This window comes from Nomascus leucogenys, chromosome 18 (genome assembly GCF_006542625.1).
Source record: "Nomascus leucogenys isolate Asia chromosome 18, Asia_NLE_v1, whole genome shotgun sequence".
In the NCBI taxonomy this organism is placed as follows: Eukaryota; Metazoa; Chordata; class Mammalia; order Primates; family Hylobatidae; genus Nomascus; species Nomascus leucogenys.
Genome location: NC_044398.1, coordinates 57718877 through 57744609, shown reverse-complemented (window position 1 = coordinate 57744609; position 25733 = coordinate 57718877). Strand labels below are relative to the sequence as shown.

General features: G+C 45.9%; 1 protein-coding gene across 8 annotated transcripts in view; it reads left to right on the top strand.

The window, feature by feature from the left end:
• KIAA1217 (KIAA1217 ortholog) overlaps positions 1 to 25733 on the top strand; it is an 872441-nt gene that overhangs the window by 509572 nt on the left and 337136 nt on the right. For 4 of the 8 annotated variants that reach the window (XM_012502784.2, XM_030799154.1, XM_012502785.2 and 1 more), the window contains exon 1: positions 17668 to 18131. The exons of 1 other annotated variant lie outside the window; for it this stretch is intronic. In XM_012502784.2, the coding sequence (XP_012358238.2) occupies positions 18062 to 18131 (70 nt within the window). In that variant the 5' untranslated portion in view covers positions 17668 to 18061. Of the gene's footprint in view, positions 1 to 17667; positions 18132 to 25733 lie in introns of those variants that run through there. 3 more of the 8 variants (XM_030799153.1, XM_030799151.1, XM_003269363.4) reach the window with 2 other exon arrangements.

The following is a 25733-nucleotide window of genomic DNA, read 5'->3' as shown; positions in this document are numbered from 1 at the left end:
CCGTAGTGGGGAAAAGATTTCATTGCCAGCTTCATGGTTGAGACATGTGTAACAAAGGACTTATTAGCAAGAGAAAAATGTACAAATTTACTTTTCGTATTTTGAGACAGAGTCTCGCTCTGTTGCCCAGGCTGGAGTGCAATGGCGCAACCTCAACTCACTGCAACCTCCGCCTCCTGGGTTCAAGCAATTCTCATGCCTCAGCCTCCCATGTAGCTGCGACTACAAGTGTGCGCCACCACGCCTGGCTAATTTTTGTATTTTTAGTAGAGACAGAGTTTTGCCGTGTTGGTCTGGAAACCCTGAGCTCAAGTGATCCCCCTCCTTGGCCTCCCAAAGTGTTGGGATTACAGGCATGAGCTACTGCTCCCAACCACAAATTTACTTAATGTAAGTTTGGGCTGACACAAGAGCTTTTGGGGGTTAGCACAAGAGCCTTTGGAAAGGAAGAGCCAAAGAAAGAGGTGAATGTATGTATGTTTATGTATACGTCTGATGAAGAGCAGAACAGTCATGCAGAAGTATGATTAGAAGATAAAAGGAAGTGATCTAATGGTAATGAACTTGGGGGCTCAGCGAGGATTCTTGTTCAGATTCTTCTCTATGTCCCTGTGTCTTCAGAGACAAGGATGCTCCTTTCTTCCAGGTATAGGGAGGGCATCTTTCACATGAGGGTCTTGCCACCTGCTTCAGTGGGGAAGGTTAAGGGGGAGGTGCAAGAGACCTTCCTGCTTCTGCTGTTTTCTCAATGTCAAGGTATCATATTTGGGGGGTAGTGTGCTCTGGACCCCATCAAAGCAATCGTTGTGACCTTATTTTCCAGTGTCATCCCCATAAGGTTAAGTTCATCACATCCCATTTGTTCATGGCCCAGGCTTCTAAGAGAAGCACATTTGGGACAGAGAGCATAGGGCCCTGAGATGGCCCTCCAACCTCAGTTAGAGGTCACGCCCAGACCAGGACTCTTGAGGTCCCTCAGAGGCTTGGAGGAACGCACAGGACCCAATTTAATTCACTCTGCATATGTGACCAAACGTGACATTTACAATGTCTGGGGTGGTGCTTACAGCAAGACCTTGGGAAGCTTATGTTATTTGGTGTTTCTTTATTTCTTTTTTTGAGACAGGATCTCTGTCACCCAGGCTGGAATGCCTGGTAGTGTAATCATAGCTCACTGAGGCCTCAAACTCCTGGGCTCAAGCAACCTTCCTGCCTCAGCCTCCTGAGTAACTGGTACTACAGGCATGTGCCACCACGCCCAGTTAATTTAAATTTTTTTTTTTTGGAGAGATGGAGTCTTGCTATGTTGTGTAGGCTGGTCTTAAACTCCTGGGCTCAAGCAATCTTCCCGTCTCAGCCTCCTGAGTAACTGGGACTATGGGCATGTGCCACCATGCCCAGTTAATTAAAAAAATTTTTTTTGAGAGACAGGGTCTTGCTATGTTGCCCAGGCTAGTCTTAAATTCCTGGGCTTGAGCGATCTTCCCACCTCGGCCTCCCCCTCCTGAAGTGCTGGGATAACAGGCGTGAGCCACCACACCTAACCTAAGCTTACATTATTAATGGCTAAAAAGCTCTAGCTTCTTAAGGTTCCCTCAGTAAAGATACAAATCTTATAACTCTGATTTTATAGGAGTCCTGTGGACTTATCTGGAGAGAAAATTTGCTATGAAGCGACAGTCAAATACAAGATATTATACCAGTGTTCAATTTCAATAGCTGCTTCGGAAGGTGTTCCGCCCTGATCCAAATGTAACCCTGTGTAGACAATGGGGTCTTTGCTGTCCTATCTCTGGCGATCTGTCCTGCTCAGTTATAAACACAGCGTTAGATGTTTCTTCATCTTCCCCACGGTCAGGTCAGATAATACTTGTCTTCCTTTATCTGCAGGGGAGAACTCTCTAAATTGTTGCTATCTAACCTGAACATGAACGATGGCTTAAATTGTTTCTTCTTGAGGAAATAAACGAGCTGCCCCATGCAGAACTGTGCTAATCCAGATAACTCCATCTGTGTCAACAGTAAATGAGGAAAGTGCTCAGTTCTTAACATTTGACAGTTAGAGCAGATCACAGTACTCAAGGATTTTTTTTGTATGATCTCCATCTGCAGCGTTTTCTTCACACACATACACACACACACAAAGCAGTCAGGTGCATGTTCATGTACTTTGGTTTCTTCATTTGGAGATCATTTAAAATAGGCCAGGTGTGGTGGCTCACACCTGTAATCCCAGCACTTTGGAAGGCCCAGGTGGATGGATCACCTCTGGTCAAGAGTTTGAGACCAGCCTGGCCAACATGGTGAAACCCCATCTCTACTAAAAATACAAAACTTAGCCAGATGTGGTGGCGCACGCCTGTAATCCCAGCTACTCAGGAGGCTGAGGCATGAGAATCATCTGAACCCAGCAGGCCGAGATTGCAGTGAGCTGAGATCACACCCCTGCACTCCAGCCTGGGTGACAGAGTGAGACTCTGTCTTAAAAAAAAAACAAAAAAATCTTCTCCAAGGAGCCTAGAAATACATTGCCAAACCTTCTGTGAAACCTTTCCCACCAATCTCGGCCTTCATTTCCCTTCCCTTCCCTTCCCTTCCCTTCCCTTCCCTTCCCTCCCCTCCCCTCCCCTCCCCCCCGCCGCTCCTCCACTCCCCTTCCTTCATCCCTTCCTTTCTGCCCCTTGCTATGTTGCCCAAGCAGGCCTCAACCTCGTGGCCTCAAGCCATCCTCCCACCTTAGCCTCCCAAGTCACTGGGACTACAGACACTTGCCACTCCACCTGACCTCTGGCCTTTATTTTAACTCTGCTGAACTCCCAAACCAGGTGTGTCTACAGCTCACTTTGTCCTTAGCACAGGCAGCTTGTTTGTTTTGGGGGTTGTTTTTGGAGACAGAGTCTCGTTCTGTCAACCAGACTGAAGGGGAATGACATGATCACAGCGCATTGCAGCCATGTTCTTCCCATCTCAGCCAGGCTCAAGCGATCCTCCTGCCTCAGCCTCTGCAGTAGCTGGGACTGTAGGCATGTACCACCACACCCAGCTAATTATTATTATTATTATTTATTTATTTATTTTTTTTTTTTTTTAGAGAGAAGAGTCTCAGTATGTTAGTCAGGCTGGTATCTCAAACTCTTGACCTCAAGTGATCCTCCAGCCTTGGCCTCCCAAAGTGCTGGGATTAGAGGCATGAGCCACAGTGTCCAGCCTGTGTCTTTATTTCTATTATATATGACTGTTCTTTCTCTGTACGAGGATAACAAGTCCCCAATCTTATCCCTCCATGCTCCTTCCAAGTGCTGGAGGCCAAGAGGAGAATGAGGCTGTCTTCCTCCTCTCCTGGTCCCCTCCCTGCCAGGCCACCCTGGGTGGGCTGTATTCCTCCAGGGAAGGCAGACTCCTCCGGGCAGCCCTCCCCTTGACTCTCTCTCCAGGCTGGGGAATGTGCTTTCTCCTCTTGCTCCTTCAGGGCTAGGAGAGGTAAGAGTCCCTGTCCCTGGACTGTAGCATCCCTGGAAGTATGTTCAAAACCCTGTCCAGTTCCATGGAAACACTGCAGTGCCTCCTGTATTTCCAGCTACAAGGTGCCATGTCTTCTTACTCCAGACCCTGCCTGAGCAAACCATTAGGAGATGGCTCAGGAGTATTTCTCCTTGTTCCAGCTGAAGCCCAAGTCATCCTTCAATGATGGCTCTGACTCTGCAGGTTGCCCAAGACAAGGAACCCAGAAGACAGGGCTTTTGTGGACAAGGCAGCCATGAACCTGCCCTGTCTCAAAAGTTCTTTGGGTATTAATTGTTGGGACTCGGGATAAGTATTTCTGTTTCAAGACTTTTACCTCCAGAAAAGAACAGAGGGAGGTTGGAATCAGAGGGCAACAGAGCCACTAAGATAATATGTGAAAATGCTCCCAGGAAAGTAAGAATATGGGAAAATCTGATGACAGCGAGATACTGAATGAGAATTGTTCTTAATCAGCCAGGAAAGGAAGGAGCAAATCTTTTAGGTGAAGTGTGCTAAGAAAGGGAACTTAGGAAAGGTTTTGCTTTGGTTTTTGTTAGTTTTTACAAAGATCTAGGGCTTTGCTGATTATAACATTTAGAAAATATGTATTGACTGGGCGCGGTGGCTCACGCCTGTAATCCCAGCACTGTGGGAGGCTGAGGCGGGCAGATCGCTTGAGGTCAGGTATTCGAGACCAGCCTGGCCAGTATGGCAAAACAATTTCTCTACCAAAAATTCAAAAATTAGCGAGACATGGTGGTGCATGCCTGTAATCCCAGCTACTCAGAAGGCTGAGGCAGGAGAAGCACTTGAACTCGGGAGGTGGAGTGAGCCAAGATCGTGCCATTGCACTGAAGCCTGGGTGACAGAGCAAGACTCCGTCTCAAAAATATATATATATATATATGTATTGGCCAGGCAGGGTGGCTCGCCCCTGTAATCCCAGCACGTTGGGAGGCTGAGGCAGGAGGATCGCTTGAGGCCAGCAGTTTGAGACTATTCTGGGCAGCACTGCAAGATTCCATGTCTACAAATTTTTTTTTTTTTTTTTTTTGAGACGGAGTCGCTGTCGCCCAGGCTGGAGTGCAATGGCGCGATGTCAGCTCACTGCAAGCTCCGTTTCCCGGGTTCACTCCATTCTCCTGCCTCAGCCTCCTGAGTAGCTGGGACTACAGGCACCCGCCACAGCACCCAGCTAATTTTTTGTATTTTTAGTAGAGACGGGGTTTCACCGTGGTCCCAATCTCCTGACCTCGTGATCTGCCTGCCTCAGCCTCCCAAAGTGCTGGGATTACAGGCGTGAGCCACCGCGCCAGGCTACAAATTTTTTTTTAAAAAATAATTAGCCAGGTATGGTGGTGTGCACCTGTAGTTCCAGCTGCTGGGAGGCTGAGGTGGGAGGACTGCTTGAACCCAGAAGTTCAAGGCTGCAGCAAGGTGTGATTGCACCACTGCACTCCAGCTGGGGTGACAGAGTGAGACCCTGTCTCAAAACACACGTGTGCACGCGCGCACGCACACACACACACACTGCCCTCGCCAGTTGGAGCATACTTACATTAAAGACTTTATTGTTACCTGAGGTTTGAATTAATTAGGCATCCTGTAGTTTCCCTGGCAACCCCACCCACCGCGCAGGGTCTCTGGTCACAGTGCCTGGAAGGAGCACATTGGGGCCTCACAGCTTCCAGGCAATTGCATAGGAGGCAGCTCAAAGCAGTAATCAGTCTTGGGAAATTTTCCTGATTTCTGCTTTCATGTTTAAATTTTTATTAGAAAACAAAAAGCATTGCCAAAGGTGGATGTTTACAATTGCTTGGGGGTAAAAATGTTACTATGATTCCTGATTCTTGCTGTACCAAGTATCGGGGATGATTAGGGAGAAGAAATCCGAGAATGCTTTCATTGGAAATTCAGGAAAAAGTTTACACCTTGAAGAGGCAAGGCTGACGTTCAGATGCAGCCTTTTGAGTCTCTCGCCCCCTAGTGGCCATATGCCTAAACAGGGGTTTGCGTTCCTGCTGGTGACAGTTGCATCCCCTCGGACTTCTCCATTGCACTAACTCTGCAATAAGTGAAGTAATAACACAATACATAGGAAGGTGAAGGTCCAGGCATATCTAAGCCCCCAAACCAGTCTGAGCGGTGCGTAGAGACAGGCCGGAGGTGCAGATGCTGTGCTGCTCCCCTGTAGCCTCCAACTATTTTATGGGGCTCCTGGGCTAATAGGGGAAAATCTGGCTTCACACCCTGGGGATTGAATCTGCCCAGAGTTGGTTGCCTTTATTTACATTTATTTACCCAACAAATATTTCTGGAGTGCCTACTGTATGCCAGGCACCGTGCCAGGTGCTAAGCATCATTACACCTCACATCCTTCACTACGATTTGGAGTTAAACAAAAGAGTTTGCACAGAGTTCTAGAAATTGTACCCAAAGCAAACTGTGTGTACACACAGCTAGGCAGAGGCAGAAATTTTAGAACTGTGAGGGGATCTATATAACCAATGCCCTTTTAGTTAAACTAATATCTCTGCCACATCCCTTCTTTATAACTCATATATACAGAGTTTCAGCATCTTTTTTGATAAATGGTCATTAGACTTCTTGACAACTATTTATAATTCGGCACCCAGTAATCAATCAGAATTGCATATAGTACAAAATTAATGCCATGTGATGTGCCTGGAGCCATTTCTGACTTATGAAAAAAAGATGGTGTTGGCAGAATGTTGAATTTTCATCCCTGTTTCTGGAACGTGCAATGCTGACTTGCTGACATTGAAAGAATGTACCAACAGAAACCTATTAGGGCAGTGAACTTGTTTTGGAAATAGTTGGGTTGGGCCTATTTGTGGTAGCACTGACCAAAGTCAATCAGTGAAAAGAACTGAGGCGGAATGTTGAAACATAACCTGAGTTTGTTCAGCAGTCTGGAGCATCTCCCAACTTCCACTACCCTGCGTTCAATTTAACTTATATATCCTGCCAATTTTACTTCCTGAGTATATCTGAAACCTTTGCCTTCTTTTTTCTTTATAATTCCCTTAGTTTCAAATCTCACATCTTTTTTCCTGAATTACTGTAACAGAAACTTTATTGTAATCTCTTTTCCTGCTTCTCTCAAATCCATTCTCCACAGAGATTTATCTCAAACACAAATCTGATCATGTCCTTAGTCTGCTATTATCTTGCTCATGACTCCATGGTGCTTGCAGGACACAGTTCAAGCTTTTTGTGCACGAAATGCATGGACTTGACACCTGTCCTGGTGCGCAGAATGCGTGGGACGGATATTTGTCCTGCCACGTCCACCATCATTCCATCATCTTTCCTATCAGGTCCCTCCTGGGGTCTTGCAGGTGCTCTGAATTGGTCTGTGAGCCTGTTGAGTGAATATCCAAACATATGCATCCACCTCTGTGCTGTGTTGCTTATGAGTTTTCTCCTTGGTAAACCAGGTAACCCTGACATGACCGAATCCCATTATTTGAAACATGTTATGCGTCTGTGTTGTTTTCAAGAGTCCCATTATCAGTGGGAAATATTTCTGTCGGATTCCAGAGGCTTACTGCCCTTCTCTTCCCCACTTCTCAGCTGCCGAGAATTCTTCAGCTAATTCTCTTTGGTGTTCAGGGTTTCACTAATCGGATTCTGACCTCAACACAGAATGGAAATGTTTGGGATACTGGCTGGGCGTGGTGGCTCATGCCTGTAATCCCAGCATTCTGGGAGGCTGAGGCGGGTGGATCACCTGAGGTCAGGAGTTTGAGACCAGCCTGGCCAACATGGCAAAACCCCATCCGTACTAAAAATACAAAAATTAGCCAGGCGTGGTGGTGCAGGCCTGTAATCCCAGCTACTTGCATGGCTGAGGCAGGAGAATCACTTGAACCCGAGAGGCAGAGGTTGCAGTGAGCCAAGATCGCGCCACTGCACTCCAGCCTGGGTGACAGAATGAGACTCCATCTCAAAAAAAAAAAAAAAAAAAAAAAAGCATTTACAAGATCCATGTGTGCCTAGGGCCGTGGTAGGAACTGGGGATTCAGAGACAATAAAGCTAGTCTTACTCCTTGGTGACCTCATAAATTTCATGAGAGAGGCTTACATATAAGCAAAGAAAGTATGACAAATGTTCACAAATCTATGGCTTCTCTCATCAATTTCAACATCCTTGGCCTCCACACAAACTGGGGCTTAATAGTTTTTTGAAAAAATGAAGGTGTGAGTGAGTGACGAGATGGATGAATTGATCATCTTTGGCCTAAAGCAGCGCTCACCAAACTACTAGGCCTTAGGAGGCAATGTTCAGTATTGCGTGAACAAACCAGGTGTGGTGGCTCACGCCTGCAATCCCAGCACTATGGGAGGCTGAGGTGGAAAGATCATATGAGACAAGGAATTCAAGACCAGTTTGGGCAACATAGTGAGACCTCATTTCTATAAAAAATTTGTAGAAAATTAGCCAAACATGGTGGTTTGCAAATGTAGTCCCAGATACTCAGGAAGCTGAGTTGGGAAGATCACTTGAGCCCAGGAGTTTGGAGGAGTTTGGAGCTGCAGTGAGCTGTGATTGCACCATTGCACCCCAGCCTGGGTGGCAGAGTGAGACCCTTTCTCAAAACAGAAAAGAATTAAATAAAACATTTTACATTTTTAATAGTTATATATTTACTATACAGGATGTAAGAAAATATATAACTGTTTTATCAAACCCATAATCTAACAATAATATAGATGAGAAAAAGTTTAATATTTTAAGCAAGTCAGTATAAAGTTAATGCTAATATAAATGGTAAGAATTTGACCCAATCACCTCTTAAAGACCCCATCTTTCCATACTGCCACACATTAGTGATTAAGTTTCAACATGAGTTGTGGCAGGGACAGACATTCAAACTGTAGCCGAAGAGAAATTGTTGAAGTTTGGGAAACAAAGTAATTTTCACTGTTTCCTTTTCTTCAGGTTTTATCCTTTCTCCAAATTCAGCCTACAGTTGACTGTTTTATGTGCAACCAATGGCAATTTTTAACTATGGAATTGAAATCTTTGAAAAGATAAGACAAAGCTGTGTGTGTATGTGTCTGTTTTTAAAGATGAACCAAACTATGTTTATTATTTATTTTATTTCATCAGTGATTCTGTAAACTGACCACGTGAATGTCCTGATTTTCATAGATTATGACTGGCTCAGGTGACAAGAAATAGACGTACTAATAACCTAATAACCTTGGATTATTATTTATATTTGGAAGTAAGGAAAAACAGGACATGGCTTTCCCAAGCCTTCTGAGCAGCATTTAGGAGACATTTTATATATTTTTATTTATATATTTATATATATATTTTAGGATAACATTTAGGATACAGCAGTAGTGGCATCAGGCTGACAGCAACTCTGGAAACCCACAGTACACTGTCCTTCCCCCCATGCACCCCTGCCCAGCCTTCAATGTCTCCACTCCTGCTTCCTTCTCTACCTCCTGCTGCTACACGGCCTGCTCTGCTGATCTCTCTCTTTCTCCTTTTCTCTCTTTCTTTGGTTTGTGTCACCTCATGACTTTTGCTTGCTGTCGCTTTTTTCATTATTTTTAAATTTTTTTTTTAAGAGATGGGGCCTCGCTGTTTCCTAGGCTGGAGTGCAGTGGAGCTATCAGCTCACTGCACTCTCAAACTCCCAGGCTTCTGGCTAATTTTCTAAAAATATTTTTGTAAAGATGAGGTCTCGCTATGTTGCCTGGGCTGGTCTCAAACTTCTGGGCTGAAGTGATCCTCCCACCTCAGCCTCCTGTGTAGCTAAGACTACAGACACGAGTCACCAAGGCACCATGCCACTGAGCCACTGTGCCACTGCACCACCTGGCTATGCTTGCTGTCTTTGTGCATCTCAGCTTTCGCCTGCCATACTGCCTGCATCTGGGGTGACCAACTCAACCCAGTTTTCCTGGGACTTTTCCAGTTTTAGCACCAGGCAACACCCAAAGTCATAGGTGAACTGTGATGTTTGGTGACGCCACCCGTATCCCTTTGCTATACATTTCATATTCGAATTCTGTAAAGGAGAAGAGGGGAAATCTGACTGGATCTCTTTGTCCCTTGTCCAGCCCAGGGAGCCTCTGAGCTCTTCCAGCTGAGCCTACTGATTGTACCAGTCAGGCTTGGGGGTGATGAAAGGAAGCATCCCCAGCTGCGTTTCTCAGAAGGGGCCTGTGAACAGAGTGGGCCTGGGAATATCATCAGGTCCTGTAGTCCATTTTCCACACCAGTTTGTATCAGTGCTGGTGCTGAACATGTTGGGTGAAGGTATGTGCAGATGAGAGGTGGCAGTGGGGGGCAGGCAGAAACAATTTTAAAAATCATTGCAGCAGCTGGGTGCCATGGCTCACACCTGTAATTCTGGCAGTTTAGGGGGCTGAGGTGGGTAGATCACCTGAGGTCAGGCGTTCGAGACCAGTCTGGCCATCATGGCGAAACCCCGTCTCTACCAAAAATACAAAAATTAGCCAGACATGGTAGCACGCACCTGTAATCCCAGCTACTAGGGAGGATGAGGCAGGAGAATTGCTTGAACCCAGGAGGCGGATGTTGCAGTGAGCCAAGTTCCCATGACTGCATTCCAGCTTGGGTGACAGCGCAAAACTCCATCTCAAAAAAAAAAAAAAAAATTCATTGTACCTTTTTTACTTTTATGAACTCAAGCGTTACACAAATTAGGCTCCTAATATAGTGTTATAGAAACCCTGGCCCAACCAGTCATTAAATATTTTATCCCACTCAATATTGTCCAGTTCAGAGATTGTAAAGTTTGCAAAAGGGGGTGTTTACAAAGCAAAACGATGTCATCCGGGAAACGAAGAATGTTAAGCTCTAGCAGCCCTGGGGAGAAACACAAAATGCACTTCAGCTTAGGGCAGAGAAGCTGAGCCATCAATACTTTGTAAATCCTGTAGGGCTTCCTCTACCTCCCGCATTCCAGCACCCCTTCTACCCACTTGGCTCCAGAAATTAGTCCTTCTGTATTAAAACTGTTTTTCCATCTGCAAGGAACAGAAGTCCCCACCCCGCCCTACCCCGCCTCCGCTTCCGCCGCGCCTTCACTTCTGTGGACTGAGGTGGGGAGAGAAAAATAAAATCACTGTAAAAATACTTAACTTCTGAAGCACGTGACTGGCTTTCAAGAATTCTATAAACTCGGGGGTGAGGCACTTGAAGAAATTGGAGGCATGGCTCACGGCAGACAGGGGGCTACAGTGAGCCCTTTGAGTCTCTGGACACCCCTCTCGAGTGCCCCGAACCTCCTGATTACCCCTGATCCTCCTATCCAGCACCCCATTCCCAATTCTTCCTGGTGTTCTGAGACCCCCGAGGGAGTGCAGGCTGCCTCGCAGGCAGGCAGCCCAGCCCCGGGTGCTGGGTGACCTCCTCAGCTCCAGGTGTGGCTGCAGGACTGTCAGCCTGCCGGGGGTGACATGGAAGGGCAAATGTATTTGCACTGCGTCTTTCATTCTGTGGCATCTGTGTCTCTGTTTCTCTTAAAGCCTATGGCCATTATTCAACCGAAGGCCGAGAACTGATGAAAAAGTGGAACAAAAACAAAACAAAACTAGCTGCATTGTTGAAACAAAGTCAATTTCAGTGTTTATTTGGCAGAGAAGCTAGTAGAGGTGATCAAAGTGATCAGGGCAATTCACTTGTTTCGCTGGCCCTGGGAGGGAAGGTGAGGAGCTCTGAATTCCAAAGGTAGGGGGGAGAGTAGAGCAAAGCTCAGGGAAGACAGTGGTCAGGAAACTCCCTGGGCACAGACAATCCCTGCCAGGACTCCAAGACATCAGTCACAGGCTTCTCCTCCTGCATCAGGGTGACCTCCAGGACCCTGTTCTCTGAGCCTCCACCCTCCACCCTGGGCTGCACCACGGTCCCCAAGCCTTCATGGGCACCGCTGCCAAAGGCTATGCTCTGGGTGCGCCCTTGCACCCAAGCTCCCCTCACAGGCGCTTTCCCCTATCCTAGCAGCTCCATGCCTCCTCTGCTCTGAGGGTAGTTTCCATCTTTGGCCTCATCCTCCTGGAAGCCCTGCCCCCAGGGAGGTCCCTGGCATCACAGTCTTAGCTTACAGACTAGAGGTCTCAGTGACTAGAGCAGGTGCCCAGCTCCACGGAGACTTTGATAAATATCTATGGCCGAACTGCATGATGCCTTAGGGCTCTTACAGCAATGCCCCCCAAATCATACCAGGCCCAATTCTATAGTTGAAAGAAGAGGAATTTTAGAAAATAGGTATACCAGACCAGGAGCAGTGGCTCATGACAGTAATCTCAACACTTCATGAGGCCAGGGCCGGAGGATTGTTTGAGCCCAGGAGTTCAAGACCAGCCTGGGCAACATAGTGAGACCTAATGTCTACAAAAAAATATAAAATTAGTCAGGCATGGTGGAGTGTGCCTGTAGTCCCAGCTACTTGGGAGGCTGAGGCTAGAGGATTGATTGAGCCCAAAAGGTTGAAGCAGTGAGCCGTGATCAAACCACTGCAATCTAGCCTGGGTGGTGGAGTAAAAACTTGTCTCAAAAAAAAAGAAGAGATACCTCCCCTTTTATTCTTCATTTCCGTCTAGCAAAATAATAATAATAATATTGATGATTGAGGGGTCTCCTAGGTCAATTGTCTTGGACTTCAGTAGTGAAAAAAGAGGATAAAATATCCTAAGGTATTCATCAGGTATAACAGAGCAAAGGCCGAACAGGACCCTGGAGATGAGAAAGATGGGAGAGATGAGAGCCGCTCATTCGAGAATGCTCCAGGAGTCAGTTTGTTCAGCAGCAAAGTGGGGGGATGTTGGTGGGGGTAACAGGGAGAAGTGTAGTCCATGGTCCTAGTTTTGGCAGTTTGATTGGTTCCCCTTCCTTCTTGCTCCCCCTACCCCCTAAGCCCCACCTCCACAGGTCACCGCAGCTTTGAGAGATGGCAGGGGAGAAGCTCAAGGGCAGAAAAGTCAGGAGAGTCTCTTTCCCCCAAATACTCTGTTGAAAGGGTTGATAATGAGGCACTGTGGGTAAAGCGAGGTAGCAACCCAGGTGCTTGTATCTGTAAAAGCTCTCATATTCTCGTGGATTCCACCCTGGCCCTTCAGGAACTCTGGGAAATATGCCATGGTTTTGCTCCCTCTGGGATAAAAAGGGGTGAGCAGATACATGTCACACTTTTCTCTTATAAGTTGCCACCTGGAATCCAGACTTTGTCTGCAGTGACCAGAGGGCAGAGCTGAGCGGGGCTTTCAAGACGGTGTGCTGCACAGATGCCAGCTCTGGCCACAGTGCTGTGCACACGGGGTCTTTGCTGCCCAGCATCTATCTTCCAACTTAAAATAGATAAAAGAAACCATAATAAGAACCAACATCAATGGGTTCTCTTAAAAAGAAAGCAAATATGCTTAAAGTATTAACACATTGGATCTATGTGTAGTTTCACATTATATGACCACATGAGGAATTTGTGTGGAGTAGCAGCAGAGTTCCAAGACATTTCATAGGGAGACTTGAGTGTTGGTGGGTGGGGAGGGGCTCCTGGGCACCTCACTTATTGTCTGGCAGGATCTCCTCGGAGCCACTGGAATTTTAAGGACTTTAAGTAAGGGAAGATTGGTTATCCTCTGGAGAGAATGCTGGAGGTTACCTGGTGAAATTGTTGCTCTTAACACAGAAGGGAAAATTCTGTTTTGATCTATGAGTCATATAGAAATGTATCATACTATGGAATTTGTGAAATTGTCAGTGGGGCTTGTAATACAGTTCGTGTGAGGCTCACACCTTTGCTCTAATTATTGTTTAAGATTAATTATTTTTTAATTATTGTTTAAGATTCTTTTATAGGGTCTTTGTTGGGAAACTCAAACAGTATCATTATGTTCCCTTCACATTTGGAAACCTAAGGCGCCCAGAGGGCTTATCTTGGGATCACACATAGGTGGCCATCTGTGCTGGTTTGCCAGATACAGTCATGGTTTCTTATTGTCCAGTTGTAATTATTAATAGTGTCTACTTTCCCTCTCACAAATGCTGGTTTATACTAAGTATAAGGTCACCCTAACCACCTGACACATTGCTGTCAAAACTAGGATTGGAGATCCCACATTTCACATGCGCCAGATCATCCATTTAAGCAAATGTTATTCCAGTTGTTAAAAATCCTTTATTTCTGACTTACAGGGCCTCATACCATAGCAGCCTGTCTTTTAGAAACAGTTAATGTGGAACACATCAAACATGAGGCCTCTGGTTGAAACACTTTTGTTGACTTCTTTGTTTTTCACTTTGTTTTAATTGACTCTCACAGTTAGGAATGCCTTTGAAAAGTACATTTTAAGGACTTCAGCAAGCATTAATTATTTCTTTTGTGTCCTGACGTCAAGTCATTTTCAACTATCTGGTTCTTAATAGGATTTAAAGTGAAAAAATATTAAATATGTATCAGGGCAATTCCGCTTACTCTTGGTTCTTGCAATGATTTCTCTGTTGAAAAACTTACATAGGCCAGGCGTGGTGGCTCACGCCTGTAATCCCAGCGTGATTACTTTGGCAAGCCGAGGTGGGCGAATTACCTGCGGTTAGGAGTTCGAGACCAGCCTGGCCAATGTGGTGAAACCCCGTCCCTACTAAAAATACAAAAAAAAAAAAAAAAAAAAAAAAAAAAGAGCCAGGCATGGTGGCAGGTGCCTGTAATCCCAGCTACTCAGGATGCTGAAGCAGGACAATTGCTTGAACCTGGGAGGTAGAGGTTGCAGTGAGCCAAAATCATGCCATTGCACTCCAGCCTGGGCGACAAGAGCAAAACTCTTGTCTCAAAAAAAATGAAAAAAGGCCGGGCACGGTGGCTCATGCTTGTAATCCCAGCACTTTGGGAGGCCGAGGCGGGCAGATCACGAGGTCAGGAGATCGAGACTATTCTGGCTAACATGGTGAAACCCCATCTCTACTAAAAATACAAAAAATTAGCCGGGCGTGGTGGCATGTGCCTGTAGTCCCAGCTACTCAGGAGGCTGAGGGAGGAGAATCACCTGAACCCAGGAGGTGGAGGTTACAGTGAGCTGGAATCACACCACTGCACTCCAGCCTGTGTGACAGAGCAAGACGCTGTCTGAAAAAAAAAAAAGAAAGAAAAAAATAAAAATTTACGTGAAGGGAGTTGACATGCTTTCCACAACCCTATAATTGGCCTGCTGAGAAATCATATGCAATTGTTTATGATTTTTGTGATTAATTCTCTTCATGGTGGATGCCATTTACGTTGAGTTATCAACACCAATAATGATCCAGTTCTGTAACGGGTTAGCTATGACCGCAAAATCACCATTTGTCTTTAGAGCACTCTTTTATCTCATCACTTGTCTTTCCTTTTAAATGACATTTGTTTTATGTGGTAGCTCATTTTGAGTCATGAATTGCAACATATGGAACCACTAACCAAGAAATAGTCTTGCACCTTTCCCTGTTAACAGAAACAGAGTTGAAAACTTAGCCTCCTGGTATTATTATTATTCTAGTTCTCTATATGACTGGAGGAAAATCAGATTTCAAGTTCTTCCCGCTTTCCTTATGCCTTTCACAGCAAATTTCAAAGTATAGCAGTAGGCAGATTGCAACGTAATAGCAATTTTTAAGCCCAGAAATTAAATTAAACCAGAAAGAAATACACCTACTTCTAGTTCAAATAGTGTTTCTTCCAGAAAGAAGAACATCTCCACAGTAACGGCAGTGACAATAAGAGTATTTTCTTGAAGATCGGAGTTACCAAGTTTATATACATTACAGAATACAGCTACTGTTTTCCAGAGACACTGACAATCAGTGCTAAATTGTTAGGAAGGTCTCTGTGCTTTGGAGAAAGATATGGAATAGTCGGTGCAAGGGCACATAGAGCGCCTTCTCAAATTGTTTTCAGTTCCTCTTCTTAAGGAGGAACCAAAGGCCAGTAAGTAATCCAATAGAAGCTTTTCCCTGTAGAATGGTCAGAAAGTTTGATCATTCAAAAGAACATTATTTTCCCGTAAATACATGTCTAGGTTTCATGATCCTTAACGATTCATGTTCATTCTCTTTCCCCTAATGCCTTTTTCTCTTGTGCATATCACAGAGTTTTGCTTCCTGGAATATCAGCAGAGAGGGCAGTCGGCTTGGCCCATATGGGGGAGGGGAGGGTCCTAGCAGCTGGAACGCAAGGTCGGCTGACCAAGGGGGTTCCTTGGGCTGCCTGGAAAATGGTAGTTCAGACCTGGTGGGAGACATTTCCCTATTTTTGTCCATCTAGGGTCAACAGAGGCCTGAAAGACTGCTCTGACACCTTCCAAACGGCCCCCAGGAAATCTTAGTCAGTATCTGCCAATGGATCTTTTCTGCCTGGGTTGAGCTAGCCAGGAGGGCCCCGGGGCAGGGTGCTGTTTGTGGCTGCCAACTGCCATGGCAGCCCTCTGCTGCCTCCTTCATCCTGGGGTTTTTGCCTTTGTGCTACACCAAATGACAAGTAGGAGCTGTTAAGGACGGGCTCTCTGGACACCAGAGCAAGGGGATTAGGGTCACAACCAAAGGCTGCGGGACATCTGATTTGGGCTGCTGCATCTGCTGCTACAGTGTTTCTCTCTCTGTCTCTCTCTCTTTCTCTCTCTCTCTCTCTCTCTTACACACACACACACACACACACTTTTCTCCCGCCCTCCTCCCCACTCTTCCTAGCATTAATACTTTAAAGACAAATACACAACAGTATACAAGAATCAGGATGATCTGGATCTGAAAGGCTGAACACAGGAGGGCCCTCCTTCATGAACATTTTGCACCTAAGGAAATAGTAAGGTTAAAACTAGATTCATCTGGCCTTTGCCCAGGGACCACCGGGACAGAAACTGTGTAAGATTAGTTCCTCCTTAAAGCAAGATTGCGAGGTAATTCTGTTGCAAAGTCATAGAGACCTTAAGTTATCTGCCCTGCAAACCCCACTGCCTCTATTCAGGCTGCCAAGACACTGCTTTAATTTTTTGAAAGATTCACCACGTCTTCTTGGATTTCAAGAAAAATCCCATTAAGAATTGAGGGGCTCTCTTCTTCCCCTCCTGACGTAAGTATAAGTCACTTCCTGGTATGTCTCCTTTCCTTTTGGCCTACATCCTTTGTCTGTTAGGTGCTTCCACATCCTTATGTCTTAAATGGCCAAAATACGTCACCCCCACTGCCAAAACACACAGGTCACTCAAGGTCACAATCTGGAACATAGGCCGGCCATTGTTCTGCACACATTCTTGATCTAAATCAATCTCAAACCTTGCTGGAATGCCCTGTAAACTGGGGCAAGGTATGGTCACCAGACTAACCATTGTCCTTTTTTACCCCTCCAGTGACGGGGCTACTACAGGTTACAAAATCGCACTCTTCCTCCTAGCTACTGTGTTACTCTGAGATATCTGACATCGCAGAGCTAATGTTGCCTAAATTATTTTCCCTTTTTTTTTTGGACATCATGCCTCCTATTTTCACTCTCTGGGAACTCTGCCAGTTTTTCAAGGACTGGGTAAAGAACAAAATAAATATTTGTAGGTGGTTTAAAAGGAGAAGAAGTATGTTGGTTGTAACTCTGCCCATCCAAAGAAATGCATTTTCACTGTCTTTCAGATGCTTGGAAGTGGTTAACTGGAAGAGCTTCAGGTTGACTTACTAGTTTACCTTTCAGATTTGTGATAAAGGGCTGAGTGTGTGTGTGTGTGTGTGTGTGTGTGTGTGTGTGTGTGTGTGTGTGTTGGGGGAGGGAGGAGTCTGAGAAAGTGAGGCAAGTAAGTAGAAACTTTTTTTTAAAAAGTCCAGATTAAGTTATTGAAATCGACTGTGTGCAAATGACACTATACCTCTTCATAGGTGTTAATCGGGCCCTAAAAAGTTAGTGCCGGGAAGTGCTTACTTACAACACCCAGCATATACTCTTTCTTTCAAATTGTTTGGGATTTTTTTTTAAGGGAGTTCACTGAAATTTGGGAGGTTCAACAGGTTGCTGTTTCTTAATGTGTGGATCACCCGATTTGGGAGGCTCACTCTCCCTTTGAGATTAAAGAGATGAGGGCACTGGCTCCCAGCGAAGGCTCCCGGCCTTAATCATGTGTGAAATGTTTTCCTTCCTCGGCTGCAGAGCCTCGGTGGTTTGCAGCGGTGGAACCAGGCAGGCCCAGTTGTGGGTAGGAGAGGCGGTCACCTGTTGAGGCCTCCCCCCGCATCGCCCTGCCCTGGCAGAGCCCAGCCCCCAGTCCCCGGGGAGCGCGCCTGCGGACGGACGGACGGACGGACGGACAGACCTAGGGACAGAGGGCCAGGGGTAGGGGAGATCCAAGAGGCCCCGCGCTGGAATGCAGTTTTCTCGGGCGAGGGAGACTTTGCACCGGAGTGGAAAATAGTTTGGGGTGGGGTTTCGCACCGTCCCCTCCTCCCCAGCCCCGGGCCCCCTCCCAGGCGCTTTCTGGGAGCTTTTAGAACTGCGCTCTGAAGTTTCCAGAGAGCGAGGAGCTTTTGCGGCAGGCAGAGACAATGGAAGAAAATGAAAGCCAGAAATGTGAGCCGTGCCTTCCTTACTCAGCAGACAGAAGACAGATGCAGGGTAAGTAACAGACCCATTCAAAGATGGAGTTACAGGGACGCGTGCCCCTTGCCGCTTGCTGCTTTTTATAAACTGCAGCGCAGGGACCCGGCAAAGAAAAAAAAAAAGGCAATTTCTTGGGATGGTACATTTTCCAAACTGAGTAGAGAATAGAGAACTGTGATTTCTCAGGCTTGACTTTATCTCTGGCACGATTTTCTTAAGCAGCAAAAGAGGTGGTGGGTGATGTCACATTTGTAGCACAGTGAGCCATCAGCATGAGCTGTATCTCTAAGCAATGACAAATAAATCACTAAGCAGCTTTTAATCATTTCCCCCCGGGGCTCCAGCCATGGGAGAAAGGAGCTGTTTTTGTGAAACTGTCTCTAGGACGGCAGCTTCCATTCATTGGTTGGGGGATTCCATGTGGCAGATGCATGCTGGCTGCAAAGTTTGTGCAGAATTTTAGAGTTAAATCGCAGAAACCAGGCATGTTTTATTTTACAGATCCGAGCAGCAGGGGAGGGCTTGAGCATCTGGGTGATAGATAGAACTCTGGATCTTCTTTTATGTTTTAATTCAAAACTTGGGAGTTGTTGGACAATTTTGGTAAATTTTCTCCAGGCAGTTTCCCTTTAATTGTGTTTATAATAGGTTTGTCTTTTCCGTAGGGAATTTCCAGAAGCTTATGTTGTTCCAAAGAAATTTCGCAGCGGGGTTGGGTGGCCAGAGGAGGTCCCTGCTCTCTGGCATCTGATGCCTGTGATGCCAAGAGCTGATTCTAAGGGATCATATAGGCAGCATGTTCATAAACCATACAACCCTGGACCACCCGCCCCACCCTCCCTCAGGTTCATGCAGGGGCCAGTACACAACAAAAAGATGTGCGGGAGTGCAGTGCTGTGCGTGGGAGTAGGGATTATGCACAGGGGAAAAGGTGTGTGTTTTATGAAAATGTGAAAGGGAAGTAACACATGACTCATCCACGCTGAAAATGCAAAGCTAAGCCAGACAGGAGAACTTACAAGACGAGAGATAGAAATCCCCCAGTGAAATGCAGAAAACTTGAAGTTTTGTAATGGCTGGAGAATCCCTGAGTCTGAACAGTCATCTGTCGAGGTGTCTGCGTTCGTGCTGCCAAAGCACAGCACTCTCCTTGAGGCCACCGGGGTCAGTGGCATCCAGTGGAAGATAAGGCTACCTCGTTTCCCCGACCCCCACAACCCCCCCACCCCCATTTTCTAGGACAGAATCCTACTGCAGGAATTCAACTACTGGGCCTGTCCTGAAAGAAATGACCCAGATTCTAGAGGGGCCGTTAGAAAGGGATCCATTTAAGAAATGACTTTCCAACAATCAGGGCAATTCAGAGGCTTCAGAGGCCAGGATGGTCAGGCTGACACAGTGTGCTCCTTTGCTCACTAATTCATTCATTCAGTGAATATTGAGCATCTGTTATGTAGACGTCACTGTTTTAGCTGCCAGATATCCAGTGGTGAACAAAGCAGACTAAAAATACTTGCCTTCATTTAACTTACAGTGTAAGGACCAAGTTTCAGGGGGTGGGGAGCTAGTAGAGACAGACAATGAGCAAATAAATAAAATATATAGCATGTTAGATGGCAGGATTGCTGGATTTAGCAAATAAAAATATAGGAGGCCCAGCTAACTTTGAATTTCAGGTAAACGGTGAATTTTTTCTTTTAGTATAAGTATATCCCATGCCATATTTGGGATATACTTATGCTAAAAATACTTCTCCATTATTTATGTAAAATGCACATTTAACTGAGCTGTCCTGTATTTTATCTGGCAACCCTATTTGATGGAAATAAGGTTATGGGAAAAATAAAGCAGGAAAAGGGATAGGGAATGAAACTGTAAATAGGATTATTGGAAAGAGCTTCACCGAAGTGATATTTGAACAAAGACAGGAGAGGTAACAGCAGGAATCTAATGTTTTCAAAGAACAGCAAGAACGTGGGAGAAGGATGGGAGGAAAAGAGGTTGAGAGGTAATCCCAAGCCAAATCACCTAGGACCCATGAAACCATTGTAAGGACTAGAGCTTTTATTTTGAAAGAGGTGGGAATCTCCTGGCAGGTGGGACTCCTCTTTTTTTTTTTTTATTAGAGAGGGTCTCATTTGTCACCCAGACTGGAGTGCAGTGATGTGATCATAGCTCACTGCAGCCTTGAACTCTTGGGCTCAAGCAATCCTCTGGCCTTAGCTTCCAAATAGCTGGGACTACTGGGACATGCCACCATGCATGGTTTATTTTATTTTATTTTATTTTATTTTATTTTATTTTATTTTTTTAGAGACGGGGTCTTGCTACGTTACCCAGGTGAGTTACAAAGGGATTTGTCTTTTTAAATGGGGTAATACTGGGTGCTGTATTGAGCACAACCCAAGTAGGGTTGAGGGAAGGGCAGGGAGGTCTTTAGGAAGCTTCTGCAGTCAAGGAGGCAAGAACCAGGGCTAGCTTGGACCAGGTGGTGATTAGCAGGTGGCGATAAGCAAGCAGATTCTAAGTATGTATTGGAGGTAATGCCCAAAGCATTTCCTCTAGCCTGGGCAGCATAGTGAGACCCCATCTCTAGAAAAAAAAATTTAGCTAGGCGTAGTGCCCTGTAGTCCCAGCTACTTGGGAGGCTGAGGCAGGAGGATCACTTCAGCCAGGAGGTTGAGACTGCAGTTAGCCATGATTACACCACTGCACTCCAGCCTGGGTAACAGTGTAAGATTCTGAAAGAAAGAGAGAGAGAAAGACAGAGAAAGAGAAGGAAGGGAAAAGAAAAAAGAAAAGAAGAGAGGGGAGGGGAGGAGAGGAGAGGAAAATAGAAAAGACAAACAAGACAAGAAAAAAGCAATTGCTAAAGGATTCAACTTGGGATGTAAGAGAAAAAGGGAAGTCAGAGACAACTTCCAAAATTTTGGTGTAAGCTGCTGGGAGAATGGAGTTTCCATTTGCCTAAGTTGGGGAGTATTTACGAAGAACAGATGAGAGGGTGTTTATGGTTTGAGGGTCTGAGGAGCAATCTTTTGATAGATTAGGATTGAGAAGGTTATCAGGTATCCAAGTGGAGACGTTGATTGCAATTTGGATATTAATCACTAGAGCTGAAGGAAGACTGAGAACGGAGAGATCCCCTGAGACTGAACCTGTGTGCAGAAGAAAAAGTCCAAAGGATGCCCCACAAGGCAGTCCAGCATCTAGAGGTCAGGGAGATTGGAAGGAAGGGCTGGAAAAAATGGCAAAAGTGGAAGAAAAATCCAAGTTAGATTTTTAAAATCCTGTTCAGTTCTGGGTGAATATGATGCTGTAGAGAAGGATGGCTTCATTTTTAGTTCTCCCAGTGAGCATGAGTGCCGCAAGGGAGAGCAACATCTCTGATGCTAACCATAACGTCCATTTCTATCATTGCACTCTCTCTTGTGTCTGCCTGTGTTTCTGTTTTACCCAATGACAATGTGATATTCCACAGCAAGGACCATGTCTTATTTATTCACGTTTGCATTTCCAGCACCTAACAGAGCACCGGGCAACCTAACAGAGCACTGGGCACCGTAGAAGGCACTCAATAATCATTTGTTGAATGAAAGTCTAATTATACCACTTTGGGACTTTGAGTTTATTATCCTGCTATAGATAAGGATCCCTGGGGTGATCATGTAACTTATTGTCCAAATGAGATCCTTTTGAGAGTGAAAGGGAACACTCAAATAATTTTACTGGGACAACAGTTGTAACCCAGAGCTGTTTTGGCAAACTGGGGTATATGATCACCCTAAGAATAGCTCTAATCAATGAAGCTTCCACGGCTGAATAGCCCGGCTACCAGGTAAATAACAATGGGGAAGTGTAGCGCATAGCGTGCTTTGCGGAGTAGACACTCAACAATTATTGGTGGAACATGAATCTAACTGTATCATATTCCCTTTGAAGCCCACGGGCTCTTCAGTGTGACCCTGGGGCATAGGCATTCCTTGGGATGACTCTGTCCACAGCAGTCCTGACGTGTGTGCTTTTGCTCTGGTTCCTAAGGTCTTGAAACCTCTATGCAAGTGAAGTGATATCAGCCCACCTGCTTGCCTTCCCCACCCTCTGATTGGCAGCCTCCCTTCGAGTGCAAGCCTGGGGAATCAGATATGCAGAAGCCTCCTCTAAAACAGCCCCCTCAGTCTCTGTACCCTTATCCCATTTCATTCTTCAAAGCACTTACCATTAACATGACATTTAGAGTCTATATGATTTGTTTGTGGTTGGCCTCTCTATTTCAAATGTGGACTCTTCTATGAGGGCATTAAGTCTGACTTGATCTACTTCACACTGTATCTCCTAACTCCTTTCAGTGTGGGAGCAGGCAGTCAATAAATATTTGTATGAATGAATGAATGAATCAATCAGTGCTTGACACAGAATGCTTTTCTGGGAAGAGGAGGTCCTGTCTCTCTTTTGTCTAAGATTTATACCAGAAATCCTCTTCATCACTGACAAAATTTTAAGGTACTATAGAGGAATATAATGACCTGGTTTCAGCTGTAATTTCTGTGCTGATTTGTGTATATGTTGTGATAGTAACAAGGGAGCTAACCCCATCACTTTGGGATGCTGAGGCAGGAGGATCACTTGAGGCCAGGAGTTCTAGACCAGCCTGGGCAACACAGTGAGACCCCGTCTCTACAAAAAAACTTTTTTTAAAGTAGCCATGCATGGTGGTATGCACCTGTAGTCCCAGCTACTCCAGATTCTGAGGCAGGAGGATCACTTGAGCCCAGGAGTTCGAGGCTGCAGTGAGCCATGATTGCATGACTGCATTCCAGCCTGGGTGACAGAGCAAGACCCTGTTTCTAAAAACAAACAAACAAAAAAAACAAGGGAGCTTGAAAACTGAGGGATGCTGTAGGATCCTGCGGCCTGCTAACCGATTATGTGTATTAATCGGATAGGCTAATTGTTGTAACCAACCTCTAATCTTGGTGGCTTTGCATGATTAAGGTTAATTGCTCACTCACACACAGCACAGTGTGATTTCTGTGGCCAGGAGGATTTCCTGGGTGGCCGCTGAGGCTCCTCCTGCCTTGCCACTATGCTATCCCCCACGGCCTTGGAGGGTTCTGCTGGGTCCTTTGTATTCAACTGGCCAAAGAGTAAAGAGAGAGAGAACATGGAAGGTTATTCAGGAGGTCCAGGGGCCCCGACCAAAGGTGGCCCACATGGCTTCTGCCCACAATACATTGACTGGAATTAGTACAAGGCCCCAGTGAGATGGAGATGGCTGGAAAATGTGATCTTCCTCTGTGTGCAGCAGAAGAGCATTCTGGTCGAACACATAGGGCTGTCTCTGCCACGGTATACCCAGAGAGGTTGTACAACCAGACCAAACAGCAACTCCCTATGATGCTCCCTATGACAAGAGAGCTTCTCAGCACAATTGAGAAGGAGACAGCTATCCAGAAGCCACTAGAAAGAAGTGAGGGATGCCGTCCCTAAGAGTCTGTGGCCTACCTAATCTTGACCCAGGAATAGGATCTCAGGGAAGCCGTCAGCACTGTTGCTGGCTGTGGAGCAGGTGTGGAATGCCTGAGTGATGCAAGGCCCCAAATCCCTTGCTGCAGGTCAGCTGACCCAGCCAGAGTAACCCGAGTTGTGGCAAAGAAGCTGGCCTTGGCAGTGCCTGCAGTTGCCTGCCTGCGGGACTTGCAGTGTGGCTTTCTCCTTGAGGACGCCCCATCTTCCATGAGCCTCTGCGTGTTTGGTGTCTGCCCCAGCCCCTACTTTCTATGCTTTCTCTCCAGAATGCCAAATCCTAGCCTGGGAGCCCCTTGGATTCCTGAAGAGTGTCCCTCTAGCATTTCTGCCTGCCTTGTCCTCACTTCTCCAGGGAATGTTCCAGGGATTTCGCTCGGCTTTAAGCTCCTACGTTGCTCTTTGCCCTGCTTGAAGTGAGCTCCCAGGAGGAGTTGCCCTGGGGCTCTGCAGAGGCTGGGAGGGGCAGGAAAGGGAAACAGGACTGCCTTTCAGCAAGCCCAAGCCTTGCCTTCATGCTACAGCTTCATTATTTTGTTTGACAAGGATTCCCAGAATAGCAAACAGCTAGACACACCCATATTTAAATGTTAACACCAAAGCGCATTCCAAACACGAAATCGAATTGTATTTCTGTTTTGATGGCTTGGATAATCCACACTTGAGCTTTTCTCTATTCATGTGGATAATGAGGAGTTGGCCAGGCTCAGATCTCTGACAACATGGCTGTGGAATTGTGACTAAATGTCCTCTGCCTGATCCCTCTCTTGTTTGTCATCGTTCTTAGTTTTTCTCCGCTGAAAAGACCACATTCTCCTTAAATGGCTGGAATGGCAGAGTTGTTGCTTCTCCCTCAGGTGTGGGGCTTGACGCTTCCAAGAGCTGAGCCTTGTCGAGGAAAAGGCTCAGGTGACAGATGTGGTGAAGTGCCTTTGTGTGGAAAGTGGCGTTAGGTGGCTCTGAGTGCTGGTGACAGGACAGCAGGTGCCTCGAGGTAAGAGGGGAGGCAGACAGGATGATAGAGCATTGGGCATTGGGTGGAAGGCACAAGGCAGGAAATTGAGACAAAAGGAAGGAGTGAGCTCCAAAGGCAATCCAATGTTTGCCAAGTGGCTGCATTGAGCCTTCTAGCCTTGCTAGTGGTTGATGCTGTTTGTACCTTTCCTCTAAATCGCATCAATCCTTGTGAAGCACCTGGAGATATTTTAGAAAAATGCACAAGAAAGAAAAAACAGAAAAGCAACATGAGGTGAAAAGTGCTAGGAAAAAAACAGGAGTCTGATGAGTCTAGTCCAGTAAGTCAGGGCTGCTCAAAGATTAATGTGGACAGAAGATTGGCTCTGACCCCCAAAACTCTCCGCTTCCAGCTCCCTTCCCAACTCATTTCAAAAAAGAAAGAGGGGTATTGTCCTGGCTGTCTAGACCTCTTTTGATGCTCTTTGGATGAAACAGAATAGATCATGTGAGCCTATGTGGCATAGTAAGGCAGGATGCGACTTTCTGCCCGTTGTTGCCGTTGGACATGCATGGATGTTTATCTGTATGGCTGTATGTGTATATGTAGACAGATGTATGTTATGCCTGCATAAGAAATCACCTTTCCAGAGGCTCAATCCTGTTAATTCATCTCGCTGTCCTGGATAACTTAAAATATATTTTCTTAATAATGTCAAAACTAATCTTCAAATTCCACTTAAAAGTCAATAGCGTTGCTGGGTGTGATGGCTCATACTTGTAATCCCGGCACTTTGGGAGGCTGAGGCAGGTGGATCACTTGAGGTCAGGAGTTTGAGACCAGCCTGGCCAACATGGTGAAACCCCATCTCTATTAAAAATACAAAAATTAGCCGGGCATGGTTGTGCGTGGCTATAATCTCAGCTACTCGGGACGCTGAGGTACAAGAATCGCTCGAACTCGGGAGGTAGAGGTTGCAGTGAGCTGAGATCGCACCACTGCACTCCAGCTTGAGTGATGGAGTAAGACTCTGTGTCAAAAAAAAAAAGTAAAAAATAAAATAAAATACATAAAAATAAAAAAAATAGGCAGATGTGGTGGCACACATCTGTGGTCCCAGCTAGTCAGGAGGCTGA